General features: G+C 36.8%; 3 protein-coding genes and 1 pseudogene across 5 annotated transcripts in view; 3 read left to right on the top strand and 1 right to left on the bottom strand.

Moving 5' to 3' along the window:
• Positions 1-2,589, top strand: part of LOC107737121 (uncharacterized) — a 4,198-nt gene extending 1,609 nt beyond the window's left edge. The window contains exon 2 of the mRNA XM_016548556.1: positions 1,450-2,589. Within this exon, the coding sequence (XP_016404042.1) occupies positions 1,450-2,065 (616 nt within the window). The 3' untranslated portion in view covers positions 2,066-2,589. The remainder of the gene's footprint in view (positions 1-1,449) is intronic.
• A 720-nt stretch (positions 2,590-3,309) lies between these two features.
• On the bottom strand, positions 3,310-11,292 carry LOC107737094 (E3 ubiquitin-protein ligase ZFP91-like). Of its 3 annotated transcripts, XM_016548506.1 has the most exons (12): positions 10,564-11,292; positions 10,230-10,264; positions 8,881-8,982; positions 8,725-8,761; positions 8,224-8,334; positions 7,406-7,483; positions 7,154-7,327; positions 6,946-6,996; positions 6,690-6,768; positions 6,489-6,603; positions 6,297-6,396; positions 3,310-4,738 (listed from the first exon to the last, which is right to left on the bottom strand). In XM_016548506.1, the coding sequence occupies exons 1-12, from the start codon at positions 10,956-10,958 to the stop codon at positions 3,739-3,741; spliced, it is 2,277 nt and encodes a 758-aa protein (XP_016403992.1). In that variant the 5' UTR covers positions 10,959-11,292; the 3' UTR covers positions 3,310-3,738. The 3 variants fall into 3 exon arrangements, with proteins under 3 accessions (XP_016403992.1, XP_016403994.1, XP_016403993.1); XM_016548508.1 differs by lacking the exon at positions 10,230-10,264 and having other exon boundaries at positions 10,564-10,785; XM_016548507.1 differs by lacking the exons at positions 8,725-8,761; positions 8,881-8,982; positions 10,230-10,264.
• A 1,004-nt stretch (positions 11,293-12,296) lies between these two features.
• On the top strand, positions 12,297-15,912 carry LOC107737093 (GTPase IMAP family member 4-like). Its single transcript, XM_016548505.1, has 4 exons — positions 12,297-12,390; positions 14,284-14,375; positions 14,488-14,524; positions 14,700-15,912. Exons 1-4 carry the CDS (start codon positions 12,372-12,374, stop codon positions 15,536-15,538), a joined length of 987 nt encoding a protein of 328 aa, XP_016403991.1. The 5' UTR covers positions 12,297-12,371; the 3' UTR covers positions 15,539-15,912.
• A 1,162-nt stretch (positions 15,913-17,074) lies between these two features.
• LOC107737115 (GTPase IMAP family member 4-like) lies at positions 17,075-18,747 on the top strand (annotated as a pseudogene).
• Positions 18,748-19,396: the final 649 nt, after the last annotated feature.

The raw sequence follows: 19,396 nt of genomic DNA, 5'->3' as shown, positions 1-19,396 counted from the left end.
TTTTTTTTCTTTTTAAAAATATTTGATTTTATTTATAAAAAAAAAAAGGCAAATTATAAATGAAAAGGTGCTCTTTTATTATTTCTCAGCCAAAATGCTATATGTTCTTTGTGTAATTAAAATTTTTAAAACAAATCACAAATAAATAATTACAAATAAAAGAAATCTCTTCATATAAACAAACTAAAATTCAATTTAAAATTAGAGGCAACAACTGCATTTTAATCACAGTCCAAACAATGATGCTGCATATTACATGCAGCATTCAGCAGTTAATGATTTAAATTAGATTGTATAATTTTGAAACCTAAAGCAAAACCAGAATGGTCTGACTTCAGCTTTGTGAAAATGTACTGCATAAAACATAATTTGAAAAAAAAAAAGGCAGACGAGCTGAATGAGAGCGTAAAGTCACTCTCTGACAGCAGGTGGCGCTTATGGAACAGCAGCGATACAGCGTTTCCTTGGTTACTGCTGTAAACAAAGCAGTGCAGCACTTATGAACACTGCTTTAATATTCCTTATACAGAGACAAGATGAAGAGAAAATATCAACTAAACTTTTCTAAAGACAGTCATCTCCCCTCAGAGATACATTCATATAAACCCCCACCCCAAACTTTATCGCGATTCGTATCTCAACATCTCAACTAACTTGAATCGTCACACATTTTTATCAATTTTCAACCGGCTCAGGGTGCAACATCCCTAATTTTAAATCATTATATTTAAATGGTCTTTTGTTGTGCTTTAAAGATTCTTTTTAAAGATTTTTATTTTGATGTGTTGACTAATATACTAAAGCAAATGTAAATGCTTGATTCTATTTTTAACTATAGTGTGCATTTGATAGGAAATTTACAGTTAATACATTTTAAATTAACTAAATAATTACAAATGTGTAAATACAAATATATTTAAAAATACCTAACATACAAATTTCAATGGAAATGACATAAAAGTGTATTTTAGCTTACCATAAATGCTTTCCAGTACATTTGTCAGTACACTTTAACCATATTTCCAAGACAATAAGTATGAAATTACATATAAAGATGTACTTAAGTCCTACTAAAGAGGGTCGAAAAAGCACCCTCAAGTTCAACTAATTGCATTTAATATAAATTTAAACTATAATACATTTTCATTTCAATGCAGTTAACATGCAATTAAGCACCTGAAAGCATTACATTCAGTTCACACTTAAGTATATATTTAAAGTATTTTTTCAACAGTAAGCACTCTTTTTTAAAAGTATGATAAAGTGTAATGAGGGTGGGGTTTTTTTCTACTATGTAAGAATAAACTGAGAACTTTGACAGCAGTGGTCACCATTTATATTTTCATTAATAAATGACAACATAATAAAAAAGGTCAGTTATTCCTTTAATGAGCTGAGAAGCATCATGTATCACTTTATAGATAAACATCTTTAATTATTTCTGCTTAGGTCCTTCAAAAATACAGAATGTAGTGTAGAGAAGATGAAAAGCCGTAATTTCCTGTTGGAGTCGGAATTGCTTTCCAGTGAGTCTGAATCTGGTCCAGAGAATGAGGATCAAGAGGAGCCGCCCACTGCTGATCGCTCCTTTTCTGAGCCCTTGCCAACCCCATCTGTCCGTCCTCACACTCGTAAGCTCCCACCTCCACCTCTGGGAGGATCCAGCTCGGGTGGAGCGCTTACAGGCAGCAGTGTGTTTGCTAACCCCTTCAAAGAACTGGCCAAGGAGAGACTGAATGTCCTACAGAAACATGTACCTCTTACTTTACAAGCTCGCCCCACCCAGATTGACGGTAAGCGCATTTGTGTGGCCTACAGGAAGGATGGCCGCTGCCGCTTTGGAAGCGGCTGCAAGTTCGCACATGACAGCGATCTGCAGAGTAACCGCGTGGCCACCTCTGACAGTGGACCAAAAGACAATGTTGCAGTTTCACACAATCATGTTCCACTGGCTTCTTGTGAGGAAGACACAGAACAGCGAAAGAAGAGAAGAGTAGGCGTGAATGATTCTCTCATTCCACCAAAACGTGCACTCAAGCAGTATGCCAGACTCTCACACCCCTAAGACGTTATAACATTCAGAAATTCAAAACTTAAGTGTCTTTATGACATAATTTGGGCAAAACACCCACGATGCTATGTGTTACATTTATTGAATTAATATGCTACTGATGAGATTATGATAATCGGTCTGTAAAATGTGTTTCAGACTTTTTCCAGAGGTAAATATTTTATAGACAAAGGCGATGTAGTCAATACTAGCAGAGAGAGACTTGTGAAAATTCTTCAAACAAATGTAAGGAAAAGATGTCATTATTTTATTTGGGTTTTATCTGGCTTCCTAAACCCACCCTTTTTAATCTTACATTAGTCTAAGGTTTTGAAACAATAAATGTATGTATACAAATTGTGTACTTGATGACTCAAAAAATGTATATGGTCAATATATTTTCAATCTTTAGTGTCCCCTTTTCACTAGTAGGGTTAATTTCACCTAGGGATGCACAATATATTGGTGTTGTATCTGTTACTGGTGATATTATAGTTTTTCTTTTTCATAACATTGTTAGCCTATAAGTTTAAATGGTATATACACTAATGTTCAAAAGTTCGGAGGCAGATTTGTTTGAAAGAAATTAGTACATTTATTCAGCAAAGATGCATTAAATGCATACAGTGACAGAAAAGACATTTATAAATAATGTAACAAATTTTTTTATTTCAAGTTAAGGTTGTCATTTTAAACTTTATATTCATCAAAGAATCGTGAAAAAAATGTATCATGGTTTACACAGCACATGTGTTTTCAAAGTGTATAATAATAAATGTTTCGTGAGCAACAAATCACCATATTAGAATTATTTCTAGAGGATTATTTTACACAGAAGAGTAATGGCTGCTGAAAATTCTAAATTTTAAAATGTATTAAAATAGAAAATAATTCTTTTTAATTGTACCAATATTTCACAATATTAGTGTTTACTGCAATTTAGACAAAAAATTGTTTTTTATCAAAACCAATAGTACACCAAACGTTTGAACAGTAGTGTATATCTGCAATTATTATATATTTAAGTTTATGCTTTTTTTGCATTTATTTTATTTTTGCCATCATTAAATGCTCAGTTAAAGTTCATTTTTAAAAACACTAATAATTTAATAACAATAATTAATAACAACTATTGTTATTTAACAAATTTCAAAATTTATATTTTTTTCGTAGGATGCCTAAATTCACATATCATTTAAAACAATTTATTTGATTTTAGTGTTTTATTTTAAACTTATTTAGACAAAATAGGATGGAATTTTAATATTGACCATAACATGAAAATAATTATCGGCTGTAATATGGGTGCATCCCCAATTTCGACAGTACCAATTCAAGCCACTTGATGGCACAAGTTTGCTTACACACAATGGCTTTACTCACATAGACTAAAGTGAATTAAGTTCTGTGGAAGCCTCTACAGCCACAAAACAACACACTCACACACACACAAAACAGATGTGGTTGTCGGAGAGGACTATAACTGTTTATATACAAAATGAACAATGACAATAACTCAAACACACTCTCCCTGGTACAGACATTTCTACAAAGCTACCAAAAGTTAATGCGATTACACACAATATATTTATGACTCTATATATTTAACTTCAGGGCATTGTAGGAGCGCGACACATAACAGTCATCTCACTATCTTCCCAAGTTACACCTTCAACATCCTTCCTTCACTACATCAGAACACGCTGTATTTGGCCGTCTGAACTGTCCGTCATGTTTTGCTCCTCCCGCTCTCCACCCACCTCCCAAACCCCACCCCCATTTCCATTCTCATTAGTCCCGTCTCCCTCCCAGACCACCTGTCTCGTCTCTGAAGGAGTAGTGGAAGACTGGGGAGATGCAGATAAGGATGCAGGATCGCTCCCGAATCCCAAAACGCTCCGGGAGTCAGCAGGCAGGGTTTGGGAGAGTAGGGAAGTATTGGGAGCCGGGTTGTGGCTTGGGGGTCTAGGGAGGATCTGGTTTTGATGTGACTGGGTGGTTTGAAGAGGCAGCTGCTGTGCAACAGAAACCAGTGGGAGCTGCTGCTGAGGAAGAGCTCTGAAGGCCATGTGTACAATCTGGGATTGAGGGCTGTAGGACTGAATGGGCAGCTGCTGGACCAAAGCGGCCTGCTGGGTGACGCTGGTAGTGGAGGGCTGAATGGGTAGCTGCTGGATATGGTGTTGCTGCGAGACGGGAGTCGAAACAAACTGTAGTGGCATCTGCAGAGAGTGAGCGGACGTCTGCTGCGAGTGAGCGCTGTTTTCCTCTTCTGTCGACGACAAGGCCAGGGTCACCGGTACCTGCATGGTGTGTAGCGGGTGATCCTGATCCACAACCATCACTGGACCCACGTGCGTCACTGGGGCTACCTGATCTGCAGGTATCGCAGAGCTCCCCTGAGCCTCAGGGACCACCTGCTCTGCCTGCATGAAGCTCGTGGAGGTCTCCAGCAGCGTGGTGACTCCAGCAGGAGTGGTGATGAGTGCTCCGGCATTGGCGGCCAGGGCCTCAGCAATGAGCACCTCGGGGTGGCTCTTGGCTTTGTGAGCCACTACACTGTCCTTCTTTTCGAACTTCTTGCCGCAGATGCTGCAGGAGAACTGGTACGTGGCATCGGCGTCGTGCTTCTTCATGTGCCAGTTAAGGGAGGCCTTCTGACGGCAAGTGAAACCACAGATTTCACACCTAGGGAGAAATGAGAAGCTTGAAATTTACTGTAATTTTTTTTTAACGATCTGTGAAATGACTATAGTGGAGAACTATTTTGTTTTTTGACAATTAAACAATGTCGAATGTGAAGTGTGTAATTTTTTTCTCTGTTAAAATAATGAAACTTAACAATGACAATAACTCAAACACACTCTCCCTGGTACAGACATTTCTACAAAGCTACCAAAAGTTAATGTGATTACATACAATATATTTATGACTCTATATATTTAACTTCAGGGCGTGTAGGAGCGCGACAAATAACAGTCATCTCACTATCTTCCCAAGTTACACCTTCAACATCCTTCCTTCCCTACATCAGAACACGCTGTATTTGGCCATCTGAAATGTCCGTCATGTTTTGCTCCTCCATGTTTGCTCCACATTTTACCAATTCCAAACCACATCAATCATAATAACTACTATGAATTTTGTATGTAATCATTTATACGTGATATATAATTGTTAATGAGGGCTGGAAGTGAAAACGGTATAATCAAGTGTGCATAAAACTTTGCCAAAAAAAAGTCTTCATCAATAGTCTTCATCTATTTCATGACACTTCAGCTTGTGATTCATATTAAGTGGGGGGGTCATGTTTCAGGACTCCTTGCCTTAAAGTCTCTGATATCCTGACACCTTGTACTTCTGGAGACTCAAGGTAGTTTGCAGTTCTGGAAAATGGTGGCTCTGGAGACTAATAAGGCCCCGTCCACACGGAGACGCGTTTAGCTGTATACGCAAAATGTGGTTTCGTGTGGACGCAGATATTTCTTGAGACGAGGAGAAAAAAAAGATTGGATAGGAAAAGCTCTGGCTTCGTGTGGACGTAGCCTAAAGGGTTCCTGATGGTTTAATTCTTGGTTCAACAGCTAGTTTTTCACCTTAAAATAATAAAGTCTTTTGCCATTAACATTTTTGGTGGCCCCAATAAGCATTTCTTGTCCAATGGTCACACCCTAATTTAACAATTTCTATAGTATTGCATCCTTATTATGTGCATTTAATAACTTTTTACTTTTCAGTATGTTAAATCTATTTTTACCTGTAAAAGAAAACCTGCTTAATAATTATGCACATCTGAATATAAGGCAGTTTTCACTTCAGTCCTTGTTAACAATTATATATCATTTATAAATGTTTATGTACAAAATCAATAGTAATTATTAAGATTGATACATTTAGAATTATAATATTTAGGAAAAATAAAGAATTTATATTTTAAAATGACAACACTATAATTTATGTATTTTCTAACTTATTTTTAAAAGATAAACCATCAAGCTATTAAATCGTACATCTTAACCCAAATCAATGTTTAACATCCTTTTTATTTAAAGAAGTCATGTAATAAGCAGAATATTGTCAGCTGGTTATTATTACAAAATTAAACCCTTAAGGAGATACAAAATCTGATTTTCTGTCTGTTTTTTGTTTTTGTTTTTAACGAAAATGATCAAGTGGCTGTATTTAGTCCTCTCAATTGGAAAAGTAATAGTGTGACTAGTTTGTAAGCAGCATAGATTCGACTTACTGCAGTGGTTTCTCTCCGGTGTGTATCATTCGATGTACAGCCAGGTTGTGAGAGCTCTTGAAGGCGCGAGCACAGAACTCACAGATATAGTCTCTCTGATCTGCAACACACACTGTACTTTAAAAAAGCCACCCAACCAACGACACTTCATGATAACTATTTCAATCTTTAAACTGGATCTGTTTATCTTACCGGTGTGGTGCTTGGCATGCCGCAGTAGTTGTTTCTGCAGCCGGAAGAGTCGTCCGCATGAGGGATGAGGGCAGACGTACTTCTTCTTCATCAGGTGTTGGTATTTGATGTGATGCTGCAGGCGAAAAACACAACAGAAAGGTTTCAAGTCTAATTTTGGTGTCAGGTGTCAGTGAGGGAAACACTAGTTTGCGTTTGTACCTGTAAGTAGCGCGGATGGGCTAGCACTGTACCACATCCTTCCATTTCACAACGCACATACTGCACAGGCGGCTTTTTCCTGAGTACAAAATCAAATGATCTCCAGTTAATGTAGGGAATTGGTTAGTATTTTTTTATTTTTAAAGGAATCTTCAGGTTGCAAAGGAAATTGTGGCATGCTTTCAATTATTACAGAAATTGACATAAAGCTCAACTCATATTTTAGGACTGTTTTCAGCGTGAGATGCTTTGTTACCTTCTCTTAGGAAGACGAGGACTTTTATCATCTTTCTTTCTTCGCCCTCTTCTAAGACAAAAAAACAAGAAAGTCTGGTGGTTAATATTTGTTTATCAGTCACTAAGTGAGTGTTTAAGTGAGAACATGTGAGTGAGACTTTAAACCTAATGAGTAACATTTTGTTGTGTTTCCATCACAAACATATAAAACAACATCACTGACTCACTTCCTGGGTGGCTCGGCACCTTCCTCAACTTCAGCAGCAGTCTGCACACCTGTGCTCTCCCCTCCCTCAGTTTTGATCTCTGTCTCTTGCTCTGTTGCAGTCTCTGGCACTGCAGCCTTGTCTTTCTTCTCCTTCAGTCTAGTAGGGGGTCTGCGCCTCGACTTCGGAAAATCCCTGCACAGAAATACAACCGAAATGTAGATGGTGTAGGAGACGAGAACTTCAGAACACACAAAAACACACTTCTCATACTTAGGATCATAGCTCTGGTCATTCAGGTCATCTCTAAAAGGGACATCTTCATCACTGCTGATGATGTCCTCTTCCTCACTGTTGAACAAAAGAAACATTAGCAACAAGCCATAATCAGCACACTGCATAATCTAATGGATGAGTGAAATCATATCTGGCACACCCTGTAAATCAGTGTTTCTCAATCTTTCCACACCTTTTTCAAATCACTTTATTTTAATTTTTCTAAAGAAAACATACATGTAGAACACCACCAATGCAATAATTGTGCAGGGTTCGATTAATCATCAAGACACACAGTATCATTGTACATGCTACATGTACAAGCTTGACACTTACAGCATATACTGTATATTTCAGTAGTTTCATTCAATAATTACAGAGGTTTTCTTCAAAGCTTAACAAAAAGCATACATGAGCAACAAAGAACTGACAATTTTCTCACAAACAGAAATGTGTTTTCGATGACTATGACTAGAAAAACTGATATTTCGATAGAAATTGTCTATATTGTGACCTTTTTTTTGATATTTCAATTACTTTTCTTGGCCTGGAAATCAGAGTTTCAGAACTCCCTGATATTTACAGGTTTTCCGTGACACTGGAAATCCTGACAAGTCAGAATAATTCATAACTTTCATTTTATCATTGACTGATTACTGTAATCATCTTATAACACAACATCAGATGTCTGCCATTTATAAAATAAAACGATAACGGTTTCCAAGAAGTTATAACCATGTTCAAGCCTTTAAAGCCATATTAGTGTAAATTCTAAATGACTACAATCAGTATATATACACAAGGTACAACATTACCTATGTGAATGGGGCAGGTAGTTTTCATCTTTTGGATCATCCAAAAATTGACTCTCTTCCTCTTCTACAACGACCTCATCATCCATGCTCTCCTCTTCCTTTTTCTCCACACTAAAATATGGCAGTAACAAACATAGGGCTTGTTAGACCAACTCCAAAACACTAGCTGCCATCAGTGTCTTCAAAGACCCCACGAAATGGCTTGACGAACACTGTTTTCTTTCCGGTGTTGAAACTGTTCTTATTTCTTTTTTTAACAAACAGCCAATAGCCTAAAGTTTACGTCACAGCGTAAATGATGATGCACTACTGGCTTTTGCTAGATGGAGGACAGAAATTTGAATACATTTGGTAATGCAAGATAGTTTTGATCCATTTTTTTCATGGAATAGAAACGCCATGCATTTTAAATGCATACAAAGCCACAAAAATCCAGCTTTGATTTCATGGGGTCTTTCATGAGAAAGTGTCCATGTGTTCTCATGGTACATGTACAATCACCTTGTTCCTGTCTTTTCGACTGCTTTATTGGCCTCCACTGCAAGCAAAATGTGCAACCATTATACTTATTTATATGTACGTTTTGTAGCGTGTATTTGATCAAGCTTTTGTAGTGGACCTGTCCAGTCTACTACATTTAAAAGCTCAGCAGCATACCATAGTCAATGTCCATTTCTGGCTCAATTTTAAACACAGTCCTAGGCGAGCCCCGGCAGGTGCGGGCCCCTGAGCGCACCTGCACCCGTCTGCCGCGGGCCGCTGGAAGAGAACACAGTCACATGAAGCAGAATCAGATCACATCCTAAGGCAAACTGTTTTAACATTTATTCCTTACAACTCACTATGATCTATTTTTAAGTTTTTGTATTTTAATTACTAGTATGTTAGATACTAGTACTTATTCCAATAGTGAGTAAATCTATTAAATTTGTGACTTTACTAGTATGTATTTCTTTGCTAATAGTCAATATCTCAAAAATAACTAGCTCTTACTAGTTACATATTGCAATTTTTGCCAATAAATTCTATGAGAATATGTGACTTAAATATTCAATATTTTACAACAAGGTCCCTTAACACAACACATGAAATGAGCAATAAATTTGTTACAGTATGTATTAATCTTTGTTAACATTATTTAATAAAAACACAACTGTTCATTGTTCATTCATATTAGCTCAGGTTACATTTACAAATACAACTTTTGATTATAACAATGTACAGTATTAGTAAATGCTGCAATTTATATGAACTGAGATTGATAAATGCTTTAGAAGTAGTTTCCATTGTTAGTTCATGTTAACTAATGTTAACAAATGGAACCTTATTGTAGTTACCAGATATTCAGATAACTATTCACTATCTACTAGTTTGTATTCCAATGGTTGCTGGTATTGATTCCAGTTTTTCAAGTACTAACTAACTGAATAGACACTAGTACCTACTCATTATTTCTTTTTATTAGACACTAGTAGTTTGTGTCCCAATTATAACTAGTAGTAACGTTTAATTTGAACTATATAGCAGCTATTCTGACTAGTAATTGCTTATGACAAATAAAGTTATTGTAACCAGTGAGATAGGAAATGTTATCAGTAACAACTAGGATACACACTAGTGTCATAATACAGGTACTAGTATATCGAATAAATGACTACTTTTAAAACTAAAATAGATGGTATCTATTGGGAGAAAATCACTAGTTACAAAGAAATAGCAAAACTGTAACAAAAACTAGTCTAAACTGAATACTTGATACCTGAGTCACAGAGCTTCAAAAAATGTAATGGCAAAAAAACGTTAGGCCTATTTGTTAACTAACAATTCAATGTATTTATTATTTACAATTCAAATGTAACAGAACATGTACTAGTATCTAATAGTAGTCACTTTTTGGAATATTCAGTTTTTTAAATAACAAAAATAACAAGAATATTAATAAAACGGCTGACCATACACAGCCTTCTTTAGATGCTCATTAACAAAATAAATGTCATTTAAAGTACCTCGATTAACCAGCGCATCCTTGTTTTCTTCAAACCTGTCATAAGACGGAGAAACAGGCTGGTTTATTTATTATGTCTCATCTTTCAGATTCTCCTTCCAGTGTCAAAGATGGGGGGGCAATCTTGCCCAACTATATTATAGAGTGATTTATTTTGCCCAACTACTCGCTTAGAAACAGCTACTTTCACTAATGCAAATGTAAACACTGCAGTCTGTAAGCATTACGCCTAAATGTGGCACAGAAATGCCATTATTAGGACTTGCACACGCGAGGCCTTGTTATTGTGCCCGAAAACATGTCATGTATATTACAGACTCAAAAGTTGCACGTACTCATCCGGCAGGTCGCAGTCGCCGCCGCACTCTCTGCCCGCATCCGATGAACCTGCGGCGGTTGCTGCGCTCTTCCTACGCCGCGGGCATTTCGCTTTCCTCCGGCGATTCGCCGCAGCATCGCGTGTGACTTCATCCCGGTCCTCCCCGATATCGCTCTGCCTCCACACAGGAATCGTTCTCGTTGACCTGTCACGTAAAACCCGCCCGGAACCCGCCACGCTCGTCGCAGCTCCGTTTGTTTCGGGTGGGCAAGTCACTTCGGTCTTCAAGCACCCGTCCCCGCGTCCTCTGAATGCCCTGCACGGGGTGGATGCGGTACTCTGTCCCGCGGATTTCTCCATGGCCGTCTCATTCTCCACCTCCTCTTTGTTATTCGAGAGCTGCGGCTCCATCACTGCTAAAGTTGTTTTCTCTTACTTCAGGACGCCTCAAAAATTCTCAACGAAATGAAACATAGCTTGAAATAAACAGGAGGCATAAAATATGAAAAATGTTGGGTTGCTTACGGCCCTGATCCGATTGTCAAACATATTTCAATGGACGCTCTTACATCTTTTTGCAAATTTAGTGCAGAAATGTAAGTCGTACAAATAGAAAACTTAGTCTATCATCTCTATAATAACTGCAAAATTCATTTTAAAGACCCAGACCCTATTTTAAGTTCTTAAAGCTATAGTAAGCCACGCTGATAGCAAGGCCCACTACTGTCGCTCTTTGTTGCGTCTCCTTTAAGTCGAGATAAAGCCGAAGACGAGCTCGGCAGCGACACACAGCGCTACGGCTGTACGTGTGCCAGTTTTTACTGACCTACAAAAGCTCTTTTGCGATATACAAATAACCAGCGTCGTTCCATATGTACTTTAAATTTAAGAATATGGCGTAGTAGGAGACTCTCACAGCATTTTAGGCGTTGCTGTCATTTTAGTTGAACATACACGTTTTTTCCCCTTTATTGTAGAAAGATAGTAGTTAAATAATACCTAGAATGTTCAGAAAAAAGTGACGACGTAGTTCACTTTTATTTTTATTAATACTAACCGAATTCTGCTTTTTATTACATGAAAATAACAATAAAACTCGGAACTTTTACCATGCATATATTATTTATTTTTGATCATCATTTATTTTAGACTTATCATTAATTTTTCCTACTTTTTCAAATGTGTGTGTGTGTGTGTGTGTGTGTGTGTGTGTATATATATATATATATATATATATATATATATATATGGTCTCAGACACAGACCTTAAATCTTATACTATGAAAATCTAATATAAAGCTTTGAATTGTTAAATGTTTACGATTTATTACGAAATAAATACGATTCATTATTTTAAAAAAGCAATAATATTAATTTAAAATTTAATTCAATTTAAATTAAAAAAATCATCATTTCCACCACAGCAATTTTGCCAATAATAATAATGTTTCACACAAAAATAAATTAATAGTAGTTTTTTAAAAATATAATAATAACAATAATAATAATAATAATAATAATAATAATATTTTAAAAACTACTATTAATTTATATTTGTGTGAAACATTTTGTTAGGAAAATACTCAGTACACTTTTATTACTGTAACTGTCAACTAGGATTGAATACATTCCTAAACAGGCAACAACTGCTTTACTGATAAATCAACTGTATTATCATCATGCAGTGGCGTCTTGTCTCCTGTAGATGGTAGTCTACACCAGATAACCTTTCCGGTAAAGCGAGATCAGCAAGTTTTATAAGGAGTAAACGAAACTTTTGATAGGAAACAAAAACGAAACCCAGTTTACATCTATACATGCACGATGTGCTCTTCATTTAAAGGTGAGTTGTAACTTTAAAATGGTTTATATCAACTGGTTGCATTGAAAAGAAGAAATCTGCTGCTAGTAGCTAATTCATAAAAACTATTTACAGCCTTTTGAGTGATTTGAATGAGACGGCAATCGTTTATAGACAGTTGAAGCTTGATTTAAAGCAGTAGCACAACCAAACAGAGTTGGTGTGATACAAGATAAATTAGAAATCATAAAAACTGTAAGGTGAACTTAGCCTAAAACTATGACATGAAATGGCATTGTTCAGGGGCTCAAAGGCTATATGGAATATTTATTAAATAGAAAAACTGAAATATTCCAGTACTGCTGGGGAAATGGAAATTTGTAAGTGTTGTTTCTGTTTGCTAAAACTTTGCTTGATAAAATTTTGCCTCATAAAAGGAGATTTCACAGCAGTATGTCTCCACAATAATTTCCTGTCTCCCCTTCACTGCATCAATCAAAAGATTAAAGCTGCAATCCGTAAATTTCGCCATCTCTGTTTGAAAACCTGGAATTGCAGTTGTGTGCGGAATTATCTAGCTTGCGTGGGTTGTGAGTCGGCACGGCTCCAGCGCGGATGAATCTAATGTTCTGAAGAGTATGTGTGGCAGTCAGTCACTGCACTGGTGTGGATATTTACTTTACTTCGCAATCACAGATTCTAGCCTATGTTTTGGAATATATGACCCAAATAAGAATTTTCATCTGAACAAGTAAGTAACAAGTCTGCCACGTTTGTTCTGACCAACTGAGGAAAAAAGCATAGGTGTAATTTTTTTTTTTTTTTTTGCATCCATTAGAGAGAATGGTTTATATGAACTATTTACATTGAAAAGAAGAAATCTGATTAAAGTAGCTATTTAATGAAAAACAAACTACAGTCTTTTTGAGTGATTTTAAAGAGACAGCAATCGTTTATTGACAGATAAAGCTTAATTTGAAGCAGTAACAGTTGCAAACAGAGTTGGTGTAATACAAGATACATTAGAAATTAAATCATAAAAACTTGAAGGTGTTGCTTAAAACTCATGACATGAAATGGCCTTGTTCATGGGCCCAAGCAGGGGCGATTCCAGGATTTTCATTTTAGGGGGGTGTATATATACGTATGAATGAATTTCACTAAGGTTTATCAATGTTTTTCATTTCACTAGTGTTTGTAAGAGGTTTTTCAATAATTATGGCCTATACGGCCCCTCATACGATATTATATCATTTATGTGCTTGGGGGCGATATATATATTTCATTATGCCATTTATTGTACAAAATGAAAATGGCAACATCGTTTTATAAAGTATATGCGTTCATATGTGCTTTATTTTCACTTGAGGAAACCTGTAGTGTGATGAGGGGTGAACGCAGCGAAAACTTAGGCTACAGTAGATGGGGAACCGATTGCTCCCCCATGATATTTTGTAAACTGTATTTATGACAAAGAACTGCACAGATGCAGATATTATAACTATCGATAAACACACATCTTGTCCTCTGTTTCTCGCTCTGCGCTGCCGCGGTCTACGGATTGAAAAAGAACGCACTGAGAGACGCGATCGAAGTCTGCCGCCGTTTTCATATGAAATTTTAAGGGGACCGAGGCGATCACGAATTCGTATACAGCTATAGCCCCCCTAAAAATGGCCTAGCGACGCCCATGGGCCCAAGGCTATGTGGAATATTTATTAAATAGAACTGAAATATTCAAGTGATAACTTTTCTGTAGATTCTACTGGGGTAGTGGAAATTTGTAAGTTTTGTTTTTGTTTGATAAAACTTTGCTTGATTAAATTTTGCCTCATAAAAGGAGATTTCACAGTGGTATGTCTCCTCAGTAATTTCCAGTTTCCTCTTCACTGCATCTGTTATTAATCAAAAGATAAAAAATGACTTTCTTTATAGCTGCGCGGGGCATTTCTCCTGGACCATCAACAACGACCTCAAAGACTTGGGTTGCATTTTTCTCTATAATTGTCACTGCTATAGGGATTCAGGTATGCTTAAGTGTGTATTTTGTCATTTTTTCCACTCTAAACTGATTATCTTTTTAACAGTATAAGTGTCCAAATGTGATAAAATTTGTAACATTATATAATTCATTTCTAGATCTTCAAGCAACAAAAACAGGATTTGGATGATATAGGTAAGTTATTTATTTATTATCTTTTTATATATCAATTCTACAACACAAAGATGGATGAATAGTGTTACAATGGTTTAATATAGGTATATTTCATTGTTCTTTTAAATAGATGTTTGTAAACGTAATTATATTACCAAAAGTTTGAAAAAATTATATAATTCTTGTTAATGTTCAGTGCATCATCCAGACGATCCACTCCGGATTCTTTTGGTTGGAAAAACAGGGGTGGGAAAAAGTGCAACAGGCAACACAATCCTGGGACAAAAGGTTTTTAAATCAGAGATATCTTCCTCTTCTGTGACTGGACAATGTGAAAAAAATCATGCAATTATAAATGGCAGAAAAGTGTCCGTCATTGACTCTCCAGGTCTGTTTGACACCAGCCTAACTAAAGAGGAAGTGATCAACAGAATTAAACGCTGTATTCCTCTCTCTGCTCCTGGTCCACATGTCTTCTTAGTTGTGATTCAGCTGGGCAGATTCACAGATGAAGAGGCAGAAGCTGTTAGAATCATTCAAGCTGTTTTTGGTGAGGAATCTTCCATGTACACCATGGTACTTTTCACTCATGGAGACCGACTGGAGGGCAAAAACATTCACACATTTGTGCGGGACAACCCCAAACTGCTCAGTTTAATCAAAACATGCAATGGACGATACCACGTGTTCAACAATAAAGAACAAAATCCTGAAAAGGTCATTCAGTTGCTCGACCAGATTGATAAAATGGTCACTGGGAATGGTGGGCAACACTACACCAATGAGATGCTTGAAAGGGTAGAAAGAGCAATTGAGAAAGAGAAACAACGTATCTTGCAGGAGACAGCAGAGCAGAGACGGAGGGAGATAGAAGCTCTGAGGGCTCAACTTGAGGACGAAGCCTATGAAAAAGCATTAAAAAAGTTAAACGAGAAACATGACCAGGTGGCAAGATACCAAGCTGAGATTGACCTTCCATTCTTAATCCAAGTGGTCAGTTCTTTGATTAAAGCATTAGGCAAATTCTTACTGTGACCTACGTGAAAACTGACCATGTGGCTAGGGAAAGAGGGTACTGAAAAATCTCATGATTTATAGATGATATTTTTGAAATTTACTTTACAAAGAGTTAATAATTAATAGTAACAAAGCACGTTTACACTGCATATTCTGGTGAATGGGAAATCTGAAAGTTTAATCATTTGAAGGAATGGGTATATGAAGGTTGTAAGTAAAATGTCTGAGAAATGTGTCTCTGAATTGCAAACTCCTATAAATGAAGGACTGCTTTCATTTATGTGTTCTATATAAATTGTTCTTGAGATTTTTTTTTGTGTATACAAAGTGAGATCCTTTAACCACTACATACCTTGTGACCTTATGTACTTGTTTTGGTTTACTGTATAAGTTAAATATTAAAAATATTATTTGACAAATAATTGCATATTTTAATATTTCTGAATGGAGAGAATGCTCATAATAAAAAATAAATAAGATTGCAAGAAGAAAACCTAAAGTTTGGATAAAGAAACAAGTAAATAGAGAGATAGACTGTTTTTCCTTGTTTATGAAATCAAAATTTTCCCCGTTCATTGGATCTGCAATTATAGCATATTTTCTGGTTTTAAATTTACTCCAATATTTCTAAAAGACTTTTGATGATAATCGGCATCATAGCATGGATGAAAACAGGCTTGCCAAGTGTGTGGTTGTTCCGTGTTTGAAATGAGGGCTGGGAAACCTACATGATGAATAAGCAAAACTCTCCCTTATAGAGAAAAGGAAAACCAAACTTTTCACATAAGAGGGATCCAGACTCTCATGAGCTCCACATCAAAGGTGAGTTTTAACTTCTACTTTTGTATCTATTATAAAAAGAGAACTTGAAATTAACAATACCTACTGAATGGAAGAAAAAGTACATTTTGCTACATAGCAGTATTCACAGAGAGTGTATTATGTAATCTTAGGTTTAGTGTAGGAATAGTTTAATAAACAAGATTTATGTTTTGAAATTATAGGCATCCTTTGCTATTTGGAGGCCATTTGCAGATTTGAATTCTGGATAGAAGTGGCAGAAATGTATGATTATGAGTCCAAAGATGGATTATGGTGTAATAATTTGGCCTCACGGGGCACCAGAAATTTAAAATTTGGCCACCAGCTGATGTAATAATTGGCTCACAGGTACCATTGTTGTAGTGGTTCTCACAGATTGCACCAAATTAATATTGCGAGTTTTGGTCACGTCACTTAATCTGAGTGTAAGAATGTCAGATGACTCTTTCCTCTTACTATTTAATGCTAATGTCTCTGGAAAGATGTTTGGTAAAGTGATTAAACGCTCCGCCCGTTGAAGTGATGAGTCCGATGGTGGCAGCGTCTTCCACTGGGTGCTGGGCCACGTTGCAGTGGGAAGGAAAACTTGACTTCTGTTCAAACAAGTGTTGAACATGGAGTACTGTGGATTGCTGAACTCCTGGAGCACTGAGAAGGTCCTTTTTCTGGAACACACAGATCAAAGAGCCTTTGAAGGTGAATGTCCTGAAGTCTGTGCAGGAGGTCCTGAAAATGGGGAGGCCAGCTAGCTTGTCTGTTCTCCACAAGTGTGGAAAGGAGTTGCCACCATTGTTTGACTGCTGTCCACTGGTTTTGTGAGGTACTGGGGCACCAGCCTTTTGTCGTAATTGTAAGATGCAAGGTCCAAATATAATAAGTTGCATTTACACAAGTAAAACTTTGTGCAACAGGCAACACAATCCTTGCCAAAAAGGTTTTAAAATCAGAGATATCTTCCTCCTCTGTGACTGGACAATGTGAAAAATATAATGCAACAATAAATGGCAGAAAAGTATCCCTCATTGACTCTCCAGGTCTGTTTGATACCAGCTTACCTGCAGATGAGGTGATTGACAGAATTTAACTCTGTATTCCTCTCTCTGCTCCTGGTCCACGTCTTCTTAGTTGTGATTCAGCTGGGCAGATTCACAGATGAAGAGGCAAAAGCGGTAAGAATTATCCAAACAGTTTTTGGTGAGGAATCCTCCAATTACATCATGGCACTGTTCACTCATGGAGATCGACTGGAGGGCAAAAACATTCACACATTTGTGCGGGACAACCCAAAACTGCTCAGATTCATCAAAACATGCAATGGATGTTACCATGTGTTCAGCAATAAAGAACAAAATCCTGAAAAGGTCATTTAGAATCAGATTGATAAAATGGTCACTGGGAATGGTGGTCTTTTGGCTGGAATGGGCAGGAAAAAGTACAACAGGCAACATTATGCCTCCTGATATACATTCCTTTTTTCTACCTTTCTACCTCCTAATGCCACTTGCACTGCTATGGTCACTGGCCATACAGAAAAATACACTATTGATATACCTCACTCTGTATAATGCACTTTCTGTATTATACTTGTTCATTTGCACCTTATGTTATATTTACAGTTATTTGCATTGAGCTGGTCTCTGTTTTCTCGACCTCATTACTTGCACTCTGTACAATAATTTACACACACACACACACACACACATATATATATATATTTTTTTATATACATTGCTATTTGCACTTCTGGTTAAATTCTAACTCAATTTCATTGGCTCTGTACTTGTACTCTGCACAATGACAGTAAAGTTGAATCTAAGCTAATCTCACCATCCTGGAAACATATAATGCAACAGTTGATGGAAGAAAAGGATTAGTAATTGATTACCGCACGGGCCTACTGGGCATGTGCAGCCGAAATACCGCTCACCCTGAACTCCGATTTAAACCGAGGTGGACCACCCTCCGGAACACGATTTCAGGGGGCTTTTAAACCAGTCTGTGCCCGGCAAGAGAATTAAGTAGTGCATTTTACTATCGGCTCCAGAAGCAGTTAGAATTTTTCTAAATATTTTTGGTTAGGAATCCTCCATATACACCATGGCACTGTTCACTCATGGAGATCATCTGGAGGACAAAAACATCCACACATTTGTGCGGGACAACCCAAACAGCTAAGTCTTCAAAACTCAAGTATCAAAACTTGCAGTGGAAGATTCCATGTGTTCAACAATGAAGAACAAAATCCTGAACAGGTCATTCAGTTGTTTGGACAGATTGACAAAATTGTCACTGGGAATGGTGGTCAACACTACACCAATGAGATGCTTGACAGAGAGAAAGTGATTGAGGTGGAAAAATTGCACATTCTGTCAGAGAAAGAGGAGCACAGACAGAAGGAACCCTAGTGAAAAAAAAGTATACCAAGTATACTTGCAGCCAGACTAATTGTCAGTATACTTCAAGTGTGTTAATGATTAGTTCACTTGAAGTGTGCTATTTTGGAACAACTATTTTTGTACCAAGTGTATTTTAGTTGTAATTAAATTATACTAAAGTCAGGGTTCGTACACATTTTTACCAATAAATTTCCATGACTTTTCCATGACTTTTGAGACAATATTCATGACCTAAATGTTCCATTATTTTACAATAAGAATAAAAATCTGTTCAAATTATCATAGCATATGTTAACTAAAATGAATGACTATTAATGCTACTCGTTTGCTTTCTTGTTTTAGTAATAAGTACAAGCTGCAACTGCGCCAGACGTTACTCCACATTTCACATATCACATCACTGAATATTATCATTTATTTAACTGTGTGGCCAGGATGGCCATTTTGGTGTCATTTTGTGTGTATTTTCTGACGAAGCGGATCATAAATAACGATTAAGAAAAAGTTCAAAGTTACTGTAATATAGTGAATGGGCGGGTTTGTCTAACGTTAACGTTACCTGTTAAATTAGTTTCTGTGGCGCGAGTGTCGGTTAGATCTGTCAGCCGTCTTTCTGGTTTAATATAAAAAAATCACATACTTTGTTTTTCTTTCCCGA

This window comes from Sinocyclocheilus rhinocerous, unplaced genomic scaffold (assembly GCF_001515625.1).
Source record: "Sinocyclocheilus rhinocerous isolate Xijiao unplaced genomic scaffold, SAMN03320098_v1.1 scaffold344, whole genome shotgun sequence".
NCBI classification, from domain to species: Eukaryota; Metazoa; Chordata; class Actinopteri; order Cypriniformes; family Cyprinidae; genus Sinocyclocheilus; species Sinocyclocheilus rhinocerous.
The sequence above is the reverse complement of the archived record's forward strand: the minus strand, read 5'-3'. Positions and strand labels throughout refer to the sequence as shown.